At 50.0% G+C, this 16736-nt stretch overlaps 1 protein-coding gene across 1 annotated transcript in view; it reads left to right on the top strand.

The window, feature by feature from the left end:
* The window catches only part of LOC118375732 (histone deacetylase 4-like), a 144836-nt gene that overhangs the window by 11308 nt on the left and 116792 nt on the right, over nt 1-16736 (top strand). Inside the window, 1 exon segment of the mRNA XM_052513969.1 lies at nt 16185-16253. Within this exon segment, the coding sequence (XP_052369929.1) occupies nt 16185-16253 (69 nt within the window).

Below are 16736 nucleotides of genomic sequence, written 5' to 3'. Positions count from 1 at the left end.
CTTTGTGTTTTGTTTCCTGGCCACGATACTACTGAGTATCACCATACTGGTACCGTCCTGTTCCTAATGAGTACCAACTTATTGTAAAACACACATCCCATAGCAGTCTATTTTCCCATGGGAAGAAACACAACCGTGGACAGTGTGGCTGTGGCCTCCCATGTGTGAGACTGCAGACAGTTTGGTCTAGTTAGACTACAGTATACTACCAGTTTGGTCTAGTTAGACTGCAGTACTACCAGTTTGGTCTAGTTAGTCTGCAGTACTACCAGTTTGGTCTAGTTAGACTGCAGTACTACCAGTTTGGTCTAGTTAGACTGCAGTACTACCAGTTTGGTCTAGTTAGTCTGCAGTACTACCAGTTTGGTCTAGTTAGACTACAGTACTACCAGTTTGGTCTAGTTAGACTGCAGTACTACCAGTTTGGTCTAGTTAGAGACTACGGTACTACCAGTTTGGTCTAGTTAGACTGCAGTACTACCAGTTTGGTCTAGTTAGAGACTACGGTACTACCAGTTTGGTCTAGTTAGTCTGCAGTACTACCAGTTTGGTCTAGTTAGACTGCAGTACTACCAGTTTGGTCTAGTTAGACTGCAGTACTACCAGTTTGGTCTAGTTAGACTGCAGTACTACCAGTTTGGTCTAGTTAGACTGCAGTACTACCAGTTTGGTCTAGTTAGACTGCAGTACTACCAGTTTGGTCTAGTTAGACTGCAGTACTACCAGTTTGGTCTAGTTAGACTGCAGTACTACCAGTTTGGTCTAGTTAGACTGCAGTACTACCAGTTTGGTCTAGTTAGACTGCAGTACTACCAGTTTGGTCTAGTTAGACTGCAGTACTACCAGTTTGGTCTAGTTAGTCTGCAGTACTACCAGTTTGGTCTAGTTAGACTGCAGTACTACCAGTTTGGTCTAGTTAGACTGCAGTACTACCAGTTTGGTCTAGTTAGACTGCAGTACTACCAGTTTGGTCTAGTTGGAGACTACGGTACTAACCCGTTGGTCTAGTTAGAGATTACGGTACTACCAGTTTGGTCTAGTTAGAGACTACGGTACTAACCCATTGGTCTAGTTTGACTATGGTACTAACCCGTTGGTCTAATTAGAGACTATGGTACTACCAGTTTGGTCTAGTTAGACTACAGTACTACCAGTTTGGTCTAGTTAGAGACTTCGGTACTACCAGTTTGTTCTAGTTAGAGACTACGGTACTACCAGTTTGGTCCAGTTAGACTACGGTACGAACCCGTTGGTTTAGTTAGAGACTATGGTACTACCAGTTTGGTCTAGTTAGAGACTTCGGTACTACCAGTTTGGACTAGTTAGAGACTACGGTACTACCAGTTTGGTCTAGTTAGACTGCGGTACTACCAGTTTGGTCTAGTTAGACTGAGTACTACCAGTTTGGTCTAGTTAGACTAGTACTACCAGTTTGGTCTAGTTAGACTGCAGTACTACCAGTTTGGTCTAGTTAGTCTGCCAGTTTGGTCTAGTTAGACTGCAGTACTACCAGTTTGGTCTAGTTAGACTGCAGTACTACCAGTTTGGTCTAGTTAGACTGCAGTACTACCAGTTTGGTCTAGTTAGTCTGCAGTACTACCAGTTTGGTCTAGTTAGACTGCAGTACTACCAGTTTGGTTTAGTTAGACTGCAGTACTACCAGTTTGGTCTAGTTGAGACTACGGTACTAACCCGTTGGTCTAGTTAGAGATTACAGTACTACCAGTTTGGTCTAGTTAGAGACTACGGTACTAACCATTGGTCTAGTTTGACTATGGTACTAACCCGTTGGTCTAATTAGAGACTATGGTACTACCAGTTTGGTCTAGTTAGACTACAGTACTACCAGTTTGGTCTAGTTAGACTTCGGTACTACCAGTTTGGTCTAGTTTTACGGTACTACCAGTTTGGTCCAGTTAGACTACAGTTTGGTTTAGTTAGAGACTATGGTACTACCAGTTTGGTCTAGTTAGAGACTACAGTACTACCAGTTTGGACTAGTTAGAGACTTCGGTACTACCAGTTTGTTCTAGTTAGAGACTACGGTACTACCAGTTTGGTCCAGTTAGACTACGGTACGAACCCGTTGGTTTAGTTAGAGACTACAGTACTAACCCGTTGGTTTAGTTAGAGACTACAGTACTACCAGTTTGGTCTAGTTAGAGACTTCGGTACTACCAGTTTGGTCTAGTTAGACTGCGGTACTACCAGTTTGGTCTAGTTAGACTGCGGTACTACCAGTTTGGTCTAGTTTTACTACAGTACTACCAGTTTGGTCTAGTTTTACTACAGTACTACCAGTTTGGTCTAGTTTTACTACAGTACTACCAGTTTGGTCTAGTTTTACTACAGTACTACCAGTTTGGTCTAGTTAGACTACAGTACTACCAGTTTGGTCTAGTTTTACTACAGTACTACCAGTTTGGTCTAGTTAGACTACAGTACTACCAGTTTGGTCTAGTTAGACTACAGTACTACCAGTTTGGTCTAGTTTTACTACAGTACTACCAGTTTGGTCTAGTTTTACTACAGTACTACCAGTTTGGTCTAGTTAGACTACAGTACTACCAGTTTGGTCTAGTTAGACTACAGTACTACCAGTTTGGTCTAGTTTTACTACAGTACTACCAGTTTGGTCTAGTTAGACTACAGTACTACCAGTTTGGTCTAGTTAGACTACAGTACTACCAGTTTGGTCTAGTTAGACTACAGTACTACCAGTTTGGTCTAGTTTTACTACAGTACTACCAGTTTGGTCTAGTTTTACTACAGTACTACCAGTTTGGTCTAGTTAGACTACAGTACTACCAGTTTGGTCTAGTTTTACTACAGTACTACCAGTTTGGTCTAGTTAGACTACAGTACTACCAGTTTGGTCTAGTTAGACTACAGTACTACCAGTTTGGTCTAGTTTTACTACAGTACTACCAGTTTGGTCTAGTTTTACTACAGTACTACCAGTTTGGTCTAGTTAGACTACAGTACTACCAGTTTGGTCTAGTTAGACTACAGTACTACCAGTTTGGTCTAGTTTTACTACAGTACTACCAGTTTGGTCTAGTTTTACTACAGTACTACCAGTTTGGTCTAGTTAGACTACAGTACTACCAGTTTGGTCTAGTTTTACTACAGTACTACCAGTTTGGTCTAGTTTTACTACAGTACTACCAGTTTGGTCTAGTTTTACTACAGTACTACCAGTTTGGTCTAGTTAGACTACAGTACTACCAGTTTGGTCTAGTTAGACTACAGTACTACCAGTTTGGTCTCTATGGTCTCTCTCTGGCCTCCCATCAGTCTTTGAACTACTATTCATTTTACACATGGTTCAATTCTGCTTTTAAGGGCTGCACATCATTTAATAGAACCCCTGCCAGCAGTTCCACCCATGCACGCACACCCCTGCACACACACACACACACACACACACACACACACACACACACACACACACACACACACACACACACACACACACACACACACACACACACACACACACACACACGTAATATATAATAATAATATAATATAATAATAATAATATATGCCATTTAGCTGACGCTTTTATCCAAAGCGACTTACAGTCATGTGTGCATACATTCTACGTATGGGTGGTCCCGGGAATCGAACCCACTACCCTGGCGTTACAAGCGCCATGCTCTACCAACTGAGCCACAGAAGGACCACGTGTTGATATTTATTCTGCACAGCATGGAGATGTGGTGCTTTTCATGTGGAAGGTCTTGATGAACAGGTGATTTGTTGAATCATGAGTGTTAGTGCTTTGCTGGAACAAAAGCCTGCACACCCTGTCAGGTTCTCAGGACTAGTGTTGAAGAACAGTCACCACCTCCACAGACTGATACCCTGACCAGAGCGCCCTCTTGAGGTGCAGTAGGGAAGCCCCTGGTTCAGGGCTGGAAGGGAGGGGGTGGGGAGGTTTGTTCCTTTACCTTCATCTCCCCCCCTCCACTTATAGTGTGTCTGTCTGTCTCAGGTATCAGCTGTGGTTTCCAGTGAGAATCTCTCTGTGTGTCTAACTACAGCCCACAGAGTGAGACTAAGCCAGCTGGTATAACCCTCAGCTGCTGTACCATTACAGGCTGCAGACAGACACAGGTGTCGTCATTACCTGAACCTCAGCACACAGCCATGCAAAACAGGCCCTTCACTCTAGTAGTGATGCTAACGACTCTACATGGTCGACCTGTAACATAGTCACATATATATATATATCTCTCTCACACACACACCTAATTTCCATAGCAAAGTCTGGCTGCAGGGAGCTGGATCATTTGGGTGTGATTTGCGGAGATATCATCTGACATTGGTTTGCATGTGTCTGTGTGTATTAACAGTGTGTGTCTGGGTGTATTAGCGGTCTGTCTGTGTGTATTAACAATGTGTCTGGGTGTATTAACAGTGTGTGTCTGGGTGTATTAACAGTGTGTGTCTGGGTGTATTAACAGTGTGTGTCTGTGTGTATTAACAGTGTGTGTCTGGGTGTAGCGGTGTGTCTGTGTGTATTAACAGTGTGTGTCTGGGTGTATTAGCGGTGTGTCTGGGTGTATTAACAGTGTGTGTCTGGGTGTATTAACAGTGTGTCTGGGTGTATTAACAGTGTGTGTCTGGGTGTATTAACAGTGTCTGTGTGTATTAACTGTGTCTGTGTGTATTAGCAGTGTGTCTGGGTGTATTAACAGTGTGTGTCTGGGTGTATTAACAGTGTGTGTCTGGGTGTATTAACAGTGTGTGTCTGTGTGTATTAACAGTGTGTGTCTGGGTGTATTAGCGGTGTGTCTGTGTGTATTAACAGTGTGTGTCTGTGTGTATTAGCAGTGTGTCTGTGTGTTAACGGCGTGTGTTAACGGTGTGTGTCTGTGTGTTAACGGCGTGTGTCTGTGTGTTAACGGCGTGTGTCTGTGTGTTAACGGCGTGTGTCTGTGTGTTAACGTTGTGTGTCTGTGTGTTAACGTTGTGTGTCTGTGTGTTAACGTTGTGTGTCTGTGTGTTAACGTTGTGTGTCTGTGTGTTAACGTTGTGTGTCTGTGTGTTAATGTTGTGTGTCTGTGTGTTAACGTTGTGTGTCTGTGTGTTAACGGCGGGTGTCTGTGAGTTAACGGCGGGTGTCTGTGAGTTAACGGCGTGTGTCTGTGAGTTAACGGCGTGTGTCTGTGTGTTAACGGCGTGTGTCTGTGTGTTAACGGCGTGTGTCTGTGTGTTAACGTTGTGTGTCTGTGTGTTAACGTTGTGTGTCTGTGTGTTAACGTTGTGTGTCTGGTGTTAACGTGTGTGTCTGTGTTTAACGTTGTGTGTCTGTGTGTCGTTGTGTGTCTGTGTGTTAACGTTGTGTGTCTGTGTGTTAACGTCTGTGTGTTAACGTTGTGTGTCTGTGTGTTAACGTTGTGTGTCTGTGTGTTAACGTTGTGTGTCTGTGTGTTAACGTTGTGTGTCTGTGTGTTAACGTTGGGTGTCTGTGTGTTAACGGGGGTGTCTGTGAGTTAACGGCGTGTGTCTGTGAGTTAACGGCGTGTGTCTGTGAGTTAACGGCGTGTGTCTGTGAGTTAACGGCGTGTGTCTGTGAGTTAACGGCGTGTGTCTGTGAGTTAACGGCGTGTGTCTGTGAGTTAACGGCGTGTGTCTGTGAGTTAACGGCGTGTGTCTGTGAGTTAACGGCGTGTGTCTGTGAGTTAACGGCGTGTGTCTGTGAGTTAACGGCGTGTGTCTGTGAGTTAACGGCGTGTGTCTGTGAGTTAACGGCGTGTATCTGTGAGTTAACGGCGTGTGTCTGTGTGTGTTAACGGCGTGTGTTAACTGTGTGTCTGTGTGTTAACGGTGTGTGTCTGTCTGTTAACGGCGTGTCTATGTGTGTGTTAACGGCGTGTGTCTGTGTGTTAACGGCGTGTGTTAACTGTGTGTCTGTGTGTTAACGGTGTGTGTCTGTCTATTAACGGCGTGTCTATGTGTGTGTTAACGGCGTGTGTCTGTGTGTGTTAACGGCGTGTGTCTGTGTGTGTTAACGGCGTGTGTTAACTGTGTGTCTGTGTGTTAACTGTCTATGTGTGTTAACGGCGTGTCTATGTGTGTGTTAACGGCGTGTGTCTGTGTGTGTAACTGCTGTGTGTGTAACTGTCTGTGTGTGTTAACGGCGTGTCTATGTGTGTGTTAACGGCGTGTGTCTGTGTGTGTTAACGGCGTGTGTCTGTGTGTGTTAACGGCGTGTATCTGTGTGTGTTAACGGTGTGTATCTGTGTGTGTTAACGGTGTGTATCTGTGTGTGTTAGCACTGTGTCTGTGTGTGTTAGCAGTGTGTCTTTGTGTATTAACGGTGTGTATCTGTGTGTAGTCCTATAAACAGTGGATGTCAATCTGGGTCATCTGAGAGGTAAAGTGTGGGTCTGCCATCTGTCCTCTCTCTCACTCTCTCACTGGCCACACCTGGACTGCTCACTGTAACTCTGAAGGTAAAAAACTCTACAAGGCTTTGATCACATTGTTATTTGTCATAAATGGCCTCTTTTGCACCATGTTGTGCCTCATCCTCCCTGATCTGCAAGGTGAAGCAGACATACAGACGGTTCCTAAAGCTAGAGCTGAGAATATACCCCCCCACCCACGCGCACAGACGGTTGAGTTAGTACTGCATGGTATAGCCCAAGGCCCGTGCTAATTAAACTGGTCTGGTCAGGGAGAGCTCCAGAAATAGACCAAACACAGCAAGACGCTAGCCTGTTTTCCTGTTTCTTTCCCCCGAAGGGACCCCACATTTTGTTTTCGACACCTATCTGTTTTTAAAGAAATGAAAGAAAGCAAAGCATCTTCATGGTTTGATGCAACATTATGTACGCCACTGCCAAGTGTGCTTATCTGGACAGCAAACGTGTGTTTGTGTTTGTGAGGGGAGATTTGTTTTTAGTTTTTGCATCTGTCGGCCATGTCCTTTTCTGAGGTGTTTTGTTGCTCCTGGCCATGTCATTATGCTCTCTGATCTCTCTAATATCGTAGCCTCTCGTTTCCCTGATTCTTTCCTTTCCCTCCTTTTTTCTTGTTGATTATTTTCTCTATAGCCCCTGTTCCCTCCCCCTCCTTTTCTCTATAGCCCCTGTTCCCTCCCCCTCCTTTTCTCTATAGCCCCTGTTCCCTCCCCTCCTTTTCTCTATAGCCCCTGTTCCCTCCCCCTCCTTTTCTCTATAGCCCCTGTTCCCTCCCCCTCCTTTTCTCTATAGCCCCTGTTCCCTGCCCCTCCTTTTCTCTATAGCCCCTGTTCCCTGCCCCTCCTTTTCTCTATAGCCCCTGTTCCCTCCCCCTCCTTTTCTCTATAGCCCCTGTTCCCTGCCCCTCCTTTTCTCTATAGCCCCTGTTCCCTCCCCTCCTTTTCTCTATAGCCCCTGTTCCCTCCCCTCCTTTTCTCTATAGCCCCTGTTCCCTGCCCCTCCTTTTCTCTATAGCCCCTGTTCCCTGCCCCTCCTTTTCTCTATAGCCCTGTTCCCTGCCCCTCCTTTTTTCTCTATAGCCCCTGTTCCCTCCCCTCCTTTTCTCTATAGCCCCTGTTCCCTGCCCCTTTTTCTCTATAGCCCCCTGTTCCCTCCCCTCCTTTTCTCTATAGCCCCTGTTCCCTGCCCCTCCTTTTCTCTATAGCCCCTGTTCCCTCCCCTCCTTTTCTCTATAGCCCCTGTTCCCTCCCCTCCTTTTCTCTATAGCCCCTGTTCCCTGCCCCTCCTTTTCTCTATAGCCCCTGTTCCCTCCCCTCCTTTTCTCTATAGCCCTGTTCCCTCCCCTCCTTTTCTCTATAGCCCCTGTTCCCTCCCCTCCTTTTCTCTATAGCCCCTGTTCCCTCCCCTCCTTTTCTCTATAGCCCCTGTTCCCTGTTCCTTTTCTCTATAGCCCCTGTTCCTCCCCTCCTTTTCTCTATAGCCCCTGTTCCCTCCCCTCCTTTTCTCTATAGCCCCTGTTCCCCTCCCCTCCTTTTCTCTATAGCCCCTGTTCCCTCCCCTCTTTTTTTGTTCCCTCTCCTTTTCTCTATAGCCCCTGTTCCCTCCCCTCCTTTTCTCTATAGCCCCTGTTCCCTCCCCTCCTTTTCTCTATAGCCCCTCCTCCCCCTCCTTTTCTCTATAGCCCCCTGTTCCCTCCCCCTCCTTTTCTCTATAGCCCCTGTTCCCTGCCCCTCCTTTTCTCTATAGCCCCTGTTCCCTCCCCCCTCCTTTTCTCTATAGCCCCTGTTCCCTCCTTTTCTCTATAGCCCCTCCTTTTCTCTATAGCCCTGTTCCCTCCCCCTCCTTTTCCCTCTATAGCCCCTGTTCCCTCCCCTCCTTTTCTCTATAGCCCCTGTTCCCTCCCCTCCTTTTCTCTATAGCCCCTGTTCCTCCCCTCCTTTTCTCTATAGCCCCTGTTCCCTCCCCCCTCCTTTTCTCTATAGCCCCTGTTCCCTCCCCTCCTTTTCTCTATAGCCCTGTTCCCTCCCCTCCTTTTCTCTATAGCCCCTGTTCCCTCCCCTCCTTTTCTCTATAGCCCCTGTTCCCTCCCCTCCTTTTCTCTATAGCCCCTGTTCCCTCCCCCTCCTTTTCTCTATAGCCCCTGTTCCCTCCCCTCCTTTTCTCTATAGCCCCTGTTCCCTCCCCTCCTTTTCTCTATAGCCCCTGTTCCCTCCCCTCCTTTTCTCTATAGCCCTGTTCCCTCCCCCTCCTTTTCTCTATAGCCCCTGTTCCCTCCCCTCCTTTTCTCTATAGCCCCTGTTCCCTCCCCTCCTTTTCTCTATAGCCCCTGTTCCCCCCCTCCTTTTCTCTATAGCCCCTGTTCCCTCCCCTCCTATTTTCTCTCCTTTTCTCTATAGCCCCTGTTCCCTCCCCCTCCTTTTCTTATAGCCCCTGTTCCTCCCCTCCTTTTCTCTAGCCCCTGTTCCCTCCCCCTCCTTTTTCCCTCTCCTTTTCTCTATAGCCCCTGTTCCCTCCCCTCCTTTTCTCTATAGCCCCTGTTCCCTCCCCCTCCTTTTCTCTATAGCCCCTGTTCCCTCCCCTCCTTTTCTCTATAGCCCCTGTTCCCTCCCCCTCCTTTTCTCTATAGCCCCTGTTCCCTCCCCTCCTTTTCTCTATAGCCCCTGTTCCCTCCCCCTCCTTTTCTCTATAGCCCCTGTTCCCCTGTTCCCTCCTTTTCTCTATAGCCCCTGTTCCCTCCCCTCCTTTTCTCTATAGCCCTGTTCCCTCCCCTCCTTTTCTCTATAGCCCCTGTTCCCTCCCCTCCTTTTCTCTATAGCCCCTGTTCCCTCCCCCCCTTTTCTCTATAGCCCCTGTTCCCTCCCCTCTCTATAGCCCCTTTTTTTCTCTATAGCCCCTGTTCCCTCCCCTCCTTTTCTCTATAGCCCCTGTTCCCTCCCCTCCTTTTCTCTATAGCCCCTGTTCCCTCCCCTCCTTTTCTCTATAGCCCCTGTTCCTCCCCTCCTTTTCTCCCCCTGTTCCTCCCCTCCTTTTCTCTATAGCCCCTGTTCCCTCCCCTCCTTTTCTCTATAGCCCCTGTTCCCTGCCTTTCTCCCTCCCCTATAGCCCCTGTTCCCTCCCCTCCTTTTCTCTATAGCCCCTGTTCCCTCCCCTCCTTTTCTCTATAGCCCCTGTTCCCTCCCCTCCTTTTCTCTATAGCCCCTGTTCCTCCCCTCCTTTTCTCTATAGCCCCTGTTCCCTCCCCTCCTTTTTCTCTATAGCCCCTGTTCCCTCCCCTCCTTTTCTCTATTTTCTCTAGCCCCTGTTCCCTCCCCTCCTTTTCTCTATAGCCCCTGTTCCCTCCCCCTCCTTTTCTCTATAGCCCCTGTTCCCTCCCCTCCTTTTCTCTATAGCCCCTGTTCCCTCCCCTCCTTTTCTCCCCCTGTTCCCTCCCCTCCTTTTCTCTATAGCCCCTGTTCCCTCCCCTCCTTTTCTCTATAGCCCCTGTTCCCTCCCCCCTCCTTTTCTCTATAGCCCCTGTTCCCTCCCCTCCTTTTCTCTATAGCCCCTGTTCCCTCCCCTCCTTTTCTCTATAGCCCCTGTTCCCTGCCCCTCCTTTTCTCTATAGCCCCTGTTCCCTGCCCCTCCTTTTCTCTATAGCCCCTGTTCCCTGCCCCTCCTTTTCTCTATAGCCCCTGTTCCCTGCCCCTCCTTTTCTCTATAGCCCCTGTTCCCTGCCCCTCCTTTTCTCTATAGCCCCTGTTCCCTGCCCCCTCCTTTTCTCTATAGCCCCTGTTCCCTGCCCCTCCTTTTCTCTATAGCCCCTGTTCCCTGCCCCTCCTTTTCTCTATAGCCCCTGTTCCCTGCCCCTCCTTTTCTCTATAGCCCCTGTTCCCTCCCCCTCCTTTTCTCTATAGCCCCTGTTCCCTGCCCCCTCCTTTCTCTATAGCCCCTGTTCCCTGCCCCTCCTTTTCTCTATAGCCCCTGTTCCTGCCCCTCCTTTTCTCTATAGCCCCTGTTCCTCCCCTCCTTTTCTCTATAGCCCCTGTTCCCCGCCCCTCCTTTTCTCTATAGCCCCTGTTCCCTCCCCCTCCTTTTCTCTATAGCCCCTGTTCCCTGCCCCTCCTTTTCTCTATAGCCCCTGTTCCCTCCCCCTCCTTTTCTCTATAGCCCCTGTTCCCTCCCTCCTTTTCTCTATAGCCCCTGTTCCTCCCCTCCTTTTCTCTATAGCCCCTGTTCCCCCCTGTTCCCTCCTTTTCTCTATAGCCCTGTTCCTGCCCCTCCTTTTCTCTATAGCCCCTGTTCCCCCTGTTCCCCCTCCTTTTCTCTATAGCCCCTGTTCCCTGCCCCTCCTTTTCTCTATAGCCCCTGTTCCCTCCCCTCCTTTTCTCTATAGCCCCTGTTCCCTGCCCCTCCTTTTCTCTATAGCCCCTGTTCCCTCCCCTCCTTTTCTCTATAGCCCTGTTCCCTGCCCCCTCCTTTTCTCTATAGCCCCTGTTCCCTCCCCTCCTTTTCTCTATAGCCCCTGTTCCCTGCCCCTCCTTTTCTCTATAGCCCCTGTTCCCTGCCCCTCCTTTTCTCTATAGCCCCCCTGTTCCTATAGCCCTGTTCCCCCCCCTCCCCCTCCTTTTCTCTATAGCCCCTGTTCCTCCCCTCCTTTTCTCTATAGCCCCTGTTCCCTGTTCCCCCTGTTCCCTCCCCTCCTTTTCTCTATAGCCCCTGTTCCCTCCCCTCCTTTTCTCTATAGCCCCTGTTCCCTGCCCTCCTTTCTCTATAGCCCCTTTCCTGCCTCTTTCTATAGCCCCTGTTCCCTCCCCTCCTTTTCTCTATAGCCCCTGTTCCCTCCCCCTCCTTTTCTCTATAGCCCCTGTTCCCTCCCCCTCCTTTTCTCTATAGCCCCTGTTCCCTCCCCTCCTTTTCTCTATAGCCCCTGTTCCCTGCCCCTCCTTTTCTCTATAGCCCCTGTTCCTCCCCTTTTCTCTATAGCCCCTGTTCCCCCCCCTCCTTTTTCTCTATAGCCCCTGTTCCCTGCCCCTCCTTTTCTCTATAGCCCCTGTTCCCTCCCCCTCCTTTTCTCTATAGCCCCTGTTCCCTGCCCCTCCTTTTCTCTATAGCCCCTTTCCCTCCCCTCCTTTTCTCTATAGCCCCTGTTCCCTGCCCCTCCTTTTCTCTATAGCCCCTGTTCCCTCCCCTCCTTTTCTCTATAGCCCCTGTTCCCTCCCCTTTTCTCTATAGCCCCTGTTCCTCCTTTTTCTATAGCCCCTGTTCCCTCCCCTCCTTTTCTCTATAGCCCCTCCTTTTCTCTATAGCCCCTGTTCCCTCCCCTCCTTTTTTCTCTATAGCCCCTGTTCCTCCCCTCCTTTTCTCTATAGCCCCTGTTCCTGCCCTCCTTTTCTCTATAGCCCCTGTTCCCTCCCCTCCTTTTCTCTATAGCCCCTGTTCCCTCCCCCCTCCTTTTCTCTCTATAGCCCTGTTCCCTCCCCTCCTTTTCTCTATAGCCCCTGTTCCCTCCCCCTCCTTTTCCCCCCTGTTCCCTCCTTTTTCTCTATAGCCCTGTTCCCTCCCCTCCTTTTCTCTATAGCCCCTGTTCCCTCCCCCTCTATAGCCCCTGTTCCCTCTCCTTTTCTCTATAGCCCCTGTTCCCTGCCCCCTCCTTTTCTCTATAGCCCCTGTTCCCTGCCCCTCCTTTTCTCTATAGCCCCTGTTCCCTCCCCTCCTTTTCTCTATAGCCCCTGTTCCCTCCCCTCCTTTTCTCTATAGCCCCTGTTCCCTGCCCCTCCTTTTCTCTATAGCCCCTGTTCCCTGCCCCTCCTTTTTTCTCTATAGCCCCTGTTCCCTGCCCCTCCTTTTCTCTATAGCCCCTGTTCCCTCCCCCTCCTTTTCTCTATAGCCCCTGTTCCCTCCCCTCCTTTTCTATAGCCCCTGTTCCCCCCCTCCTTTTCTCTATAGCCCCTGTTCCCTGCCCCTCCTTTTCTCTATAGCCCCTGTTCCCTGCCCCTCCTTTTCTCTATAGCCCTGTTCCTCCCCTCCTTTTCTCTATAGCCCCTGTTCCTCCCCTCCTTTTCTCTATAGCCCCTGTTCCCTCCCCTCCTTTTCTCTATAGCCCCTGTTCCCTGTTCCCCCCTCCTTTTCTCTATAGCCCCTGTTCCCTGTTCCCTCCTTTTCTCTATAGCCCCTGTTCCCTGCCCCTCCTTTTCTCTATAGCCCCTGTTCCCTGCCCCTCCTTTTCTCTATAGCCCCTGTTCCTCCCCCTCCTTTTCTCTATAGCCCCTGTTCCCTCCCCCTCCTTTTCTCTATAGCCCCTGTTCCCTCCCCCTCCTTTTCTCTATAGCCCCTGTTCCCTCCCCCTCCTTTTCTCTATAGCCCCTGTTCCCTCCCCTCCTTTTCTCTATAGCCCCTGTTCCCTCCCCCTCCTTTTCTCTATAGCCCCTGTTCCCTCCCCCTCCTTTTCTCTATAGCCCCTGTTCCCTCCCCTCCTTTTCTCTATAGCCCCTGTTCCCTCCCCCTCCTTTTCTCTATAGCCCCTGTTCCCTCCCCCTCCTTTTCTCTATAGCCCCTGTTCCCTCCCCCTCCTTTTCTCTATAGCCCCTGTTCCCTCCCCCTCCTTTTCTCTATAGCCCCTGTTCCCTCCCCTCCTTTTCTCTATAGCCCCTGTTCCTGCCCCTCCTTTTTCTCTATAGCCCCTGTTCCCTCCCCCTCCTTTTCTCTATAGCCCCTGTTCCCTCCCCTCCTTTTCTCTATAGCCCTGTTCCCTCCCCCCTCCTTTTCTCTATAGCCCCTGTTCCCTCCCCTCCTTTTCTCTATAGCCCCTGTTCCCTGCCCCCCTCCTTTTCTCTATAGCCCCTGTTCCCTCCCCTCCTTTTCTCTATAGCCCCTGTTCCCTGCCCCTCCTTTTCTCTATAGCCCTGTTCCCTCCCCCTCCTTTTCTCTATAGCCCCTGTTCCCTCCCCTCCTTTTCTCTATAGCCCCTGTTCCCTGCCCTCCTTTTCTCTATAGCCCCTGTTCCCTCCCCTCCTTTTCTCTATAGCCCCTGTTCCCTCCCCCTCCTTTTCTCTATAGCCCCTGTTCCTCCCCTCCTTTTCTCTATAGCCCTGTTCCCTCCCCTCCTTTTCTCTATAGCCCTGTTCCCTCCCCTCCTTTTTCTCTATAGCCCCTGTTCCCTCCCCTCCTTTTCTCTATAGCCCCTGTTCCCTCCCTCTCCTTTTTTCTCTATAGCCCTGTTCCCTCCCCCTCCTTTTCTCTATAGCCCCTGTTCCTGCCCCTCCTTTTCTCTATAGCCCCTGTTCCTGCCCCTCCTTTTCTCTATAGCCCCTGTTCCCTCCCCCTCCTTTTCTCTATAGCCCCTGTTCCTATAGCCCCTGTTCCCTGCCCCCTCCTTTTCTCTATAGCCCCTGTTCCCTGCCCCTCCTTTTCTCTATAGCCCCTGTTCCCTCCCCTCCTTTTCTCTATAGCCCCTGTTCCCTCCCCTCCTTTTCTCTATAGCCCCTGTTCCCTCCCCTCCTTTTCTCTATAGCCCCTGTTCCTCCCCTCCTTTTCTCTATAGCCCTGTTCCCTGTCCTTTTCCTATAGCCCCTGTTCCTCCTCCTTTTCTCTATAGCCCTGTTCCTGTCTATAGCCCCTCCTATAGCCCCTGTTCCCTCCCCCTCCTTTTCTCTATAGCCCTGTTCCTCCCCCTCCTTTTCTCTATAGCCCCTGTTCCCTTTTCCCCTCCTTTTTTCTCTATAGCCCCTGTTCCCTCCCCTCCTTTTCTCTATAGCCCCTGTTCCCTCCCCTCCTTTTCTCTATAGCCCCTGTTCCCTGCCCCTCCTTTTCTCTATAGCCCCTGTTCCCTGCCCTCCTTTTCTCTATAGCCCTGTTCCCTCCCCTCCTTTTCTCTATAGCCCCTGTTCCCTCCCCTCCTTTTCTCTATAGCCCCTGTTCCTCCCCCTCCTTTTCTCTATAGCCCCCCTGTTCCCTGCCCCTCCTTTTCTCTATAGCCCCTGTTCCCTCCCCTCCTTTTTCTCTATAGCCCCTGTTCCTCCTCCTTTTCTCTATAGCCCCTGTTCCCTCCCCTCCTTTTCTCTATAGCCCCTGTTCCTCCCCCTCCTTTTCTCTATAGCCCCTGTTCCCTCCCCCTCCTTTTCTCTATAGCCCCTGTTCCCTCCCCTCCTTTTCTCTATAGCCCTGTTCCCTCCCCCTCCTTTTCTCTATAGCCCCTGTTCCCTGCCCCTCCTTTTCTCTATAGCCCCTGTTCCCTCCCCCTCCTTTTCTCTATAGCCCCTGTTCCCTCCCCCTCCTTTTCTCTATAGCCCCTGTTCCCTGCCCCTCCTTTTCTCTATAGCCCCTGTTCCTCCCCCCTTTTCTCTATAGCCCCTGTTCCCCCCCCCTCCTTTTCTCTATAGCCCCTGTTCCCTCCCCCTCCTTTTCTCTATAGCCCCTGTTCCCTGCCCCTCCTTTTCTCTATAGCCCCTGTTCCCTCCCCCTCCTTTTCTCTATAGCCCCTGTTCCCTCCCCCTCCTTTTCTCTATAGCCCCTGTTCCCTCCCCCTCCTTTTCTCTATAGCCCCTGTTCCCTGCCCCTCCTTTTCTCTATAGCCCCTGTTCCCTGCCCCTCCTTTTCTCTATAGCCCCTGTTCCCTGCCCCTCCTTTTCTCTATAGCCCCTGTTCCCTGCCCCTCCTTTTCTCTATAGCCCCTGTTCCCTGCCCCTCCTTTTCTCTATAGCCCCTGTTCCCTGCCCCTCCTTTTCTCTATAGCCCCTGTTCCCTGCCCCTCCTTTTCTCTATAGCCCTGTTCCCTGCCCCTCCTTTTCTCTATAGCCCCTGTTCCCTGCCCCTCCTTTTCTCTATAGCCCCTGTTCCCTGCCCCTCCTTTTCTCTATAGCCCCTGTTCCCTGCCCCTCCTTTTCTCTATAGCCCCTGTTCCCTGCCCCTCCTTTTCTCTATAGCCCCTGTTCCCTGCCCCTCCTTTTCTCTATAGCCCCTGTTCCCTCCCCCTCCTTTTCTCTATAGCCCCTGTTCCCTGCCCCTCCTTTTCTCTATAGCCCCTGTTCCCTGCCCCTCCTTTTCTCTATAGCCCCTGTTCCCTGCCCCTCCTTTTCTCTTCATCTCAGCCCCTACCCAGTTTCCCCTCCGTCTCCCCCTCCTCTCCTCTGGTTGGTCTATTTATAGCCCTGTCTTCCCAGGGCTCGGCTGGTACAAAAGCCTTTTCATGTTGCCACTATACTTTCAGCCTCGGTGCCTACGTACACAGACGGGAGAGAGGCATGGGCACACAGCTAGGTGTGTGTGTGTGTGTGTGTGTGTGTGTGTGTGTGTGTGTGTGCGCGCTCGCTGTACCCAAAGGGAGTGTTATTTTTACCTTTCCCCTCCTCATTTTCTCTCCCACCCTCTCCCCTTCTCTCCATCTCTTTCTCCCACACTTGCTATGCTGAGCACAGCCAGTTTCAGCTGAGCCCAACAACCAGCCTACACACACACACACACACACACACACACACACACACACACACTGTCTGATGAATGAACGGTGCCATTACACTAAGCTTTCTTCAGGGCAGAGAACCCCTGGCATCTCAGCATGAGTTCCCAGCGTAGATTCTCTGCTGTTTCCAGGCGATTCAGGCTCTCTGGGTCCATAGCGAAGCGACGGTTGCTCCGTTAAGCTGTTTGCCTCGATGCCGCGGTGGCTCCCTCTCAGAGAGGTGTAGTTCGGTCGGTTGTCGGTTGATTGCGGGAGGGTTATCTCGATGTTGCGGACCATATTTGAAGTGGAGTTCTCTCCCTCTCCCACAGAAGGACTCCTGGGCAAGGAGCAGCAGCTGGATGTCCTGAAGACGTCTGCCCTCAACCACATCCCCACAGGTAGGAGACCAACACATTACCTGTCTGTCTTTCATTCTGTGACTGAATGTCGACCGTTGTCTTTACAATGTGTGTTTTTTAAGGTCTGTCTGTCACACAAAGCTAAGAGGAAAGCAATCCGGCTTTCTTGGAGGAGAAACGTTATGTGTACTAAAACTGATAAGAATGCATAAGTAATTTCATTAAAAAAACATTTGCGGGGTGTGACGTATAACTTCAGATTAAACCAAATCATTTATAGTCATGACTACTGGTTTCAATTTAATTTGCAGCAAATACTTTATGAATTTATTGTAACAAATCATCTTGCAAGGTTGCTAGCCAACTAGCCTGCTAACGTTAGCACTACTAGCTTGCTAATGTTACATTAGCACTGGGTAAGTCAGATAGTTGCTATAATCACCTAGCTTACAGCTACATTAAAGTAAATCAACGTTTTGGAAATACATAACACCATCTCACCAGTTATCAAATAATGTTACT

Source organism: Oncorhynchus keta, unplaced genomic scaffold (genome assembly GCF_023373465.1).
Source record: "Oncorhynchus keta strain PuntledgeMale-10-30-2019 unplaced genomic scaffold, Oket_V2 Un_scaffold_14384_pilon_pilon, whole genome shotgun sequence".
Taxonomy (NCBI): Eukaryota; Metazoa; Chordata; class Actinopteri; order Salmoniformes; family Salmonidae; genus Oncorhynchus; species Oncorhynchus keta.
The sequence above is the reverse complement of the archived record's forward strand: the minus strand, read 5'-3'. Positions and strand labels throughout refer to the sequence as shown.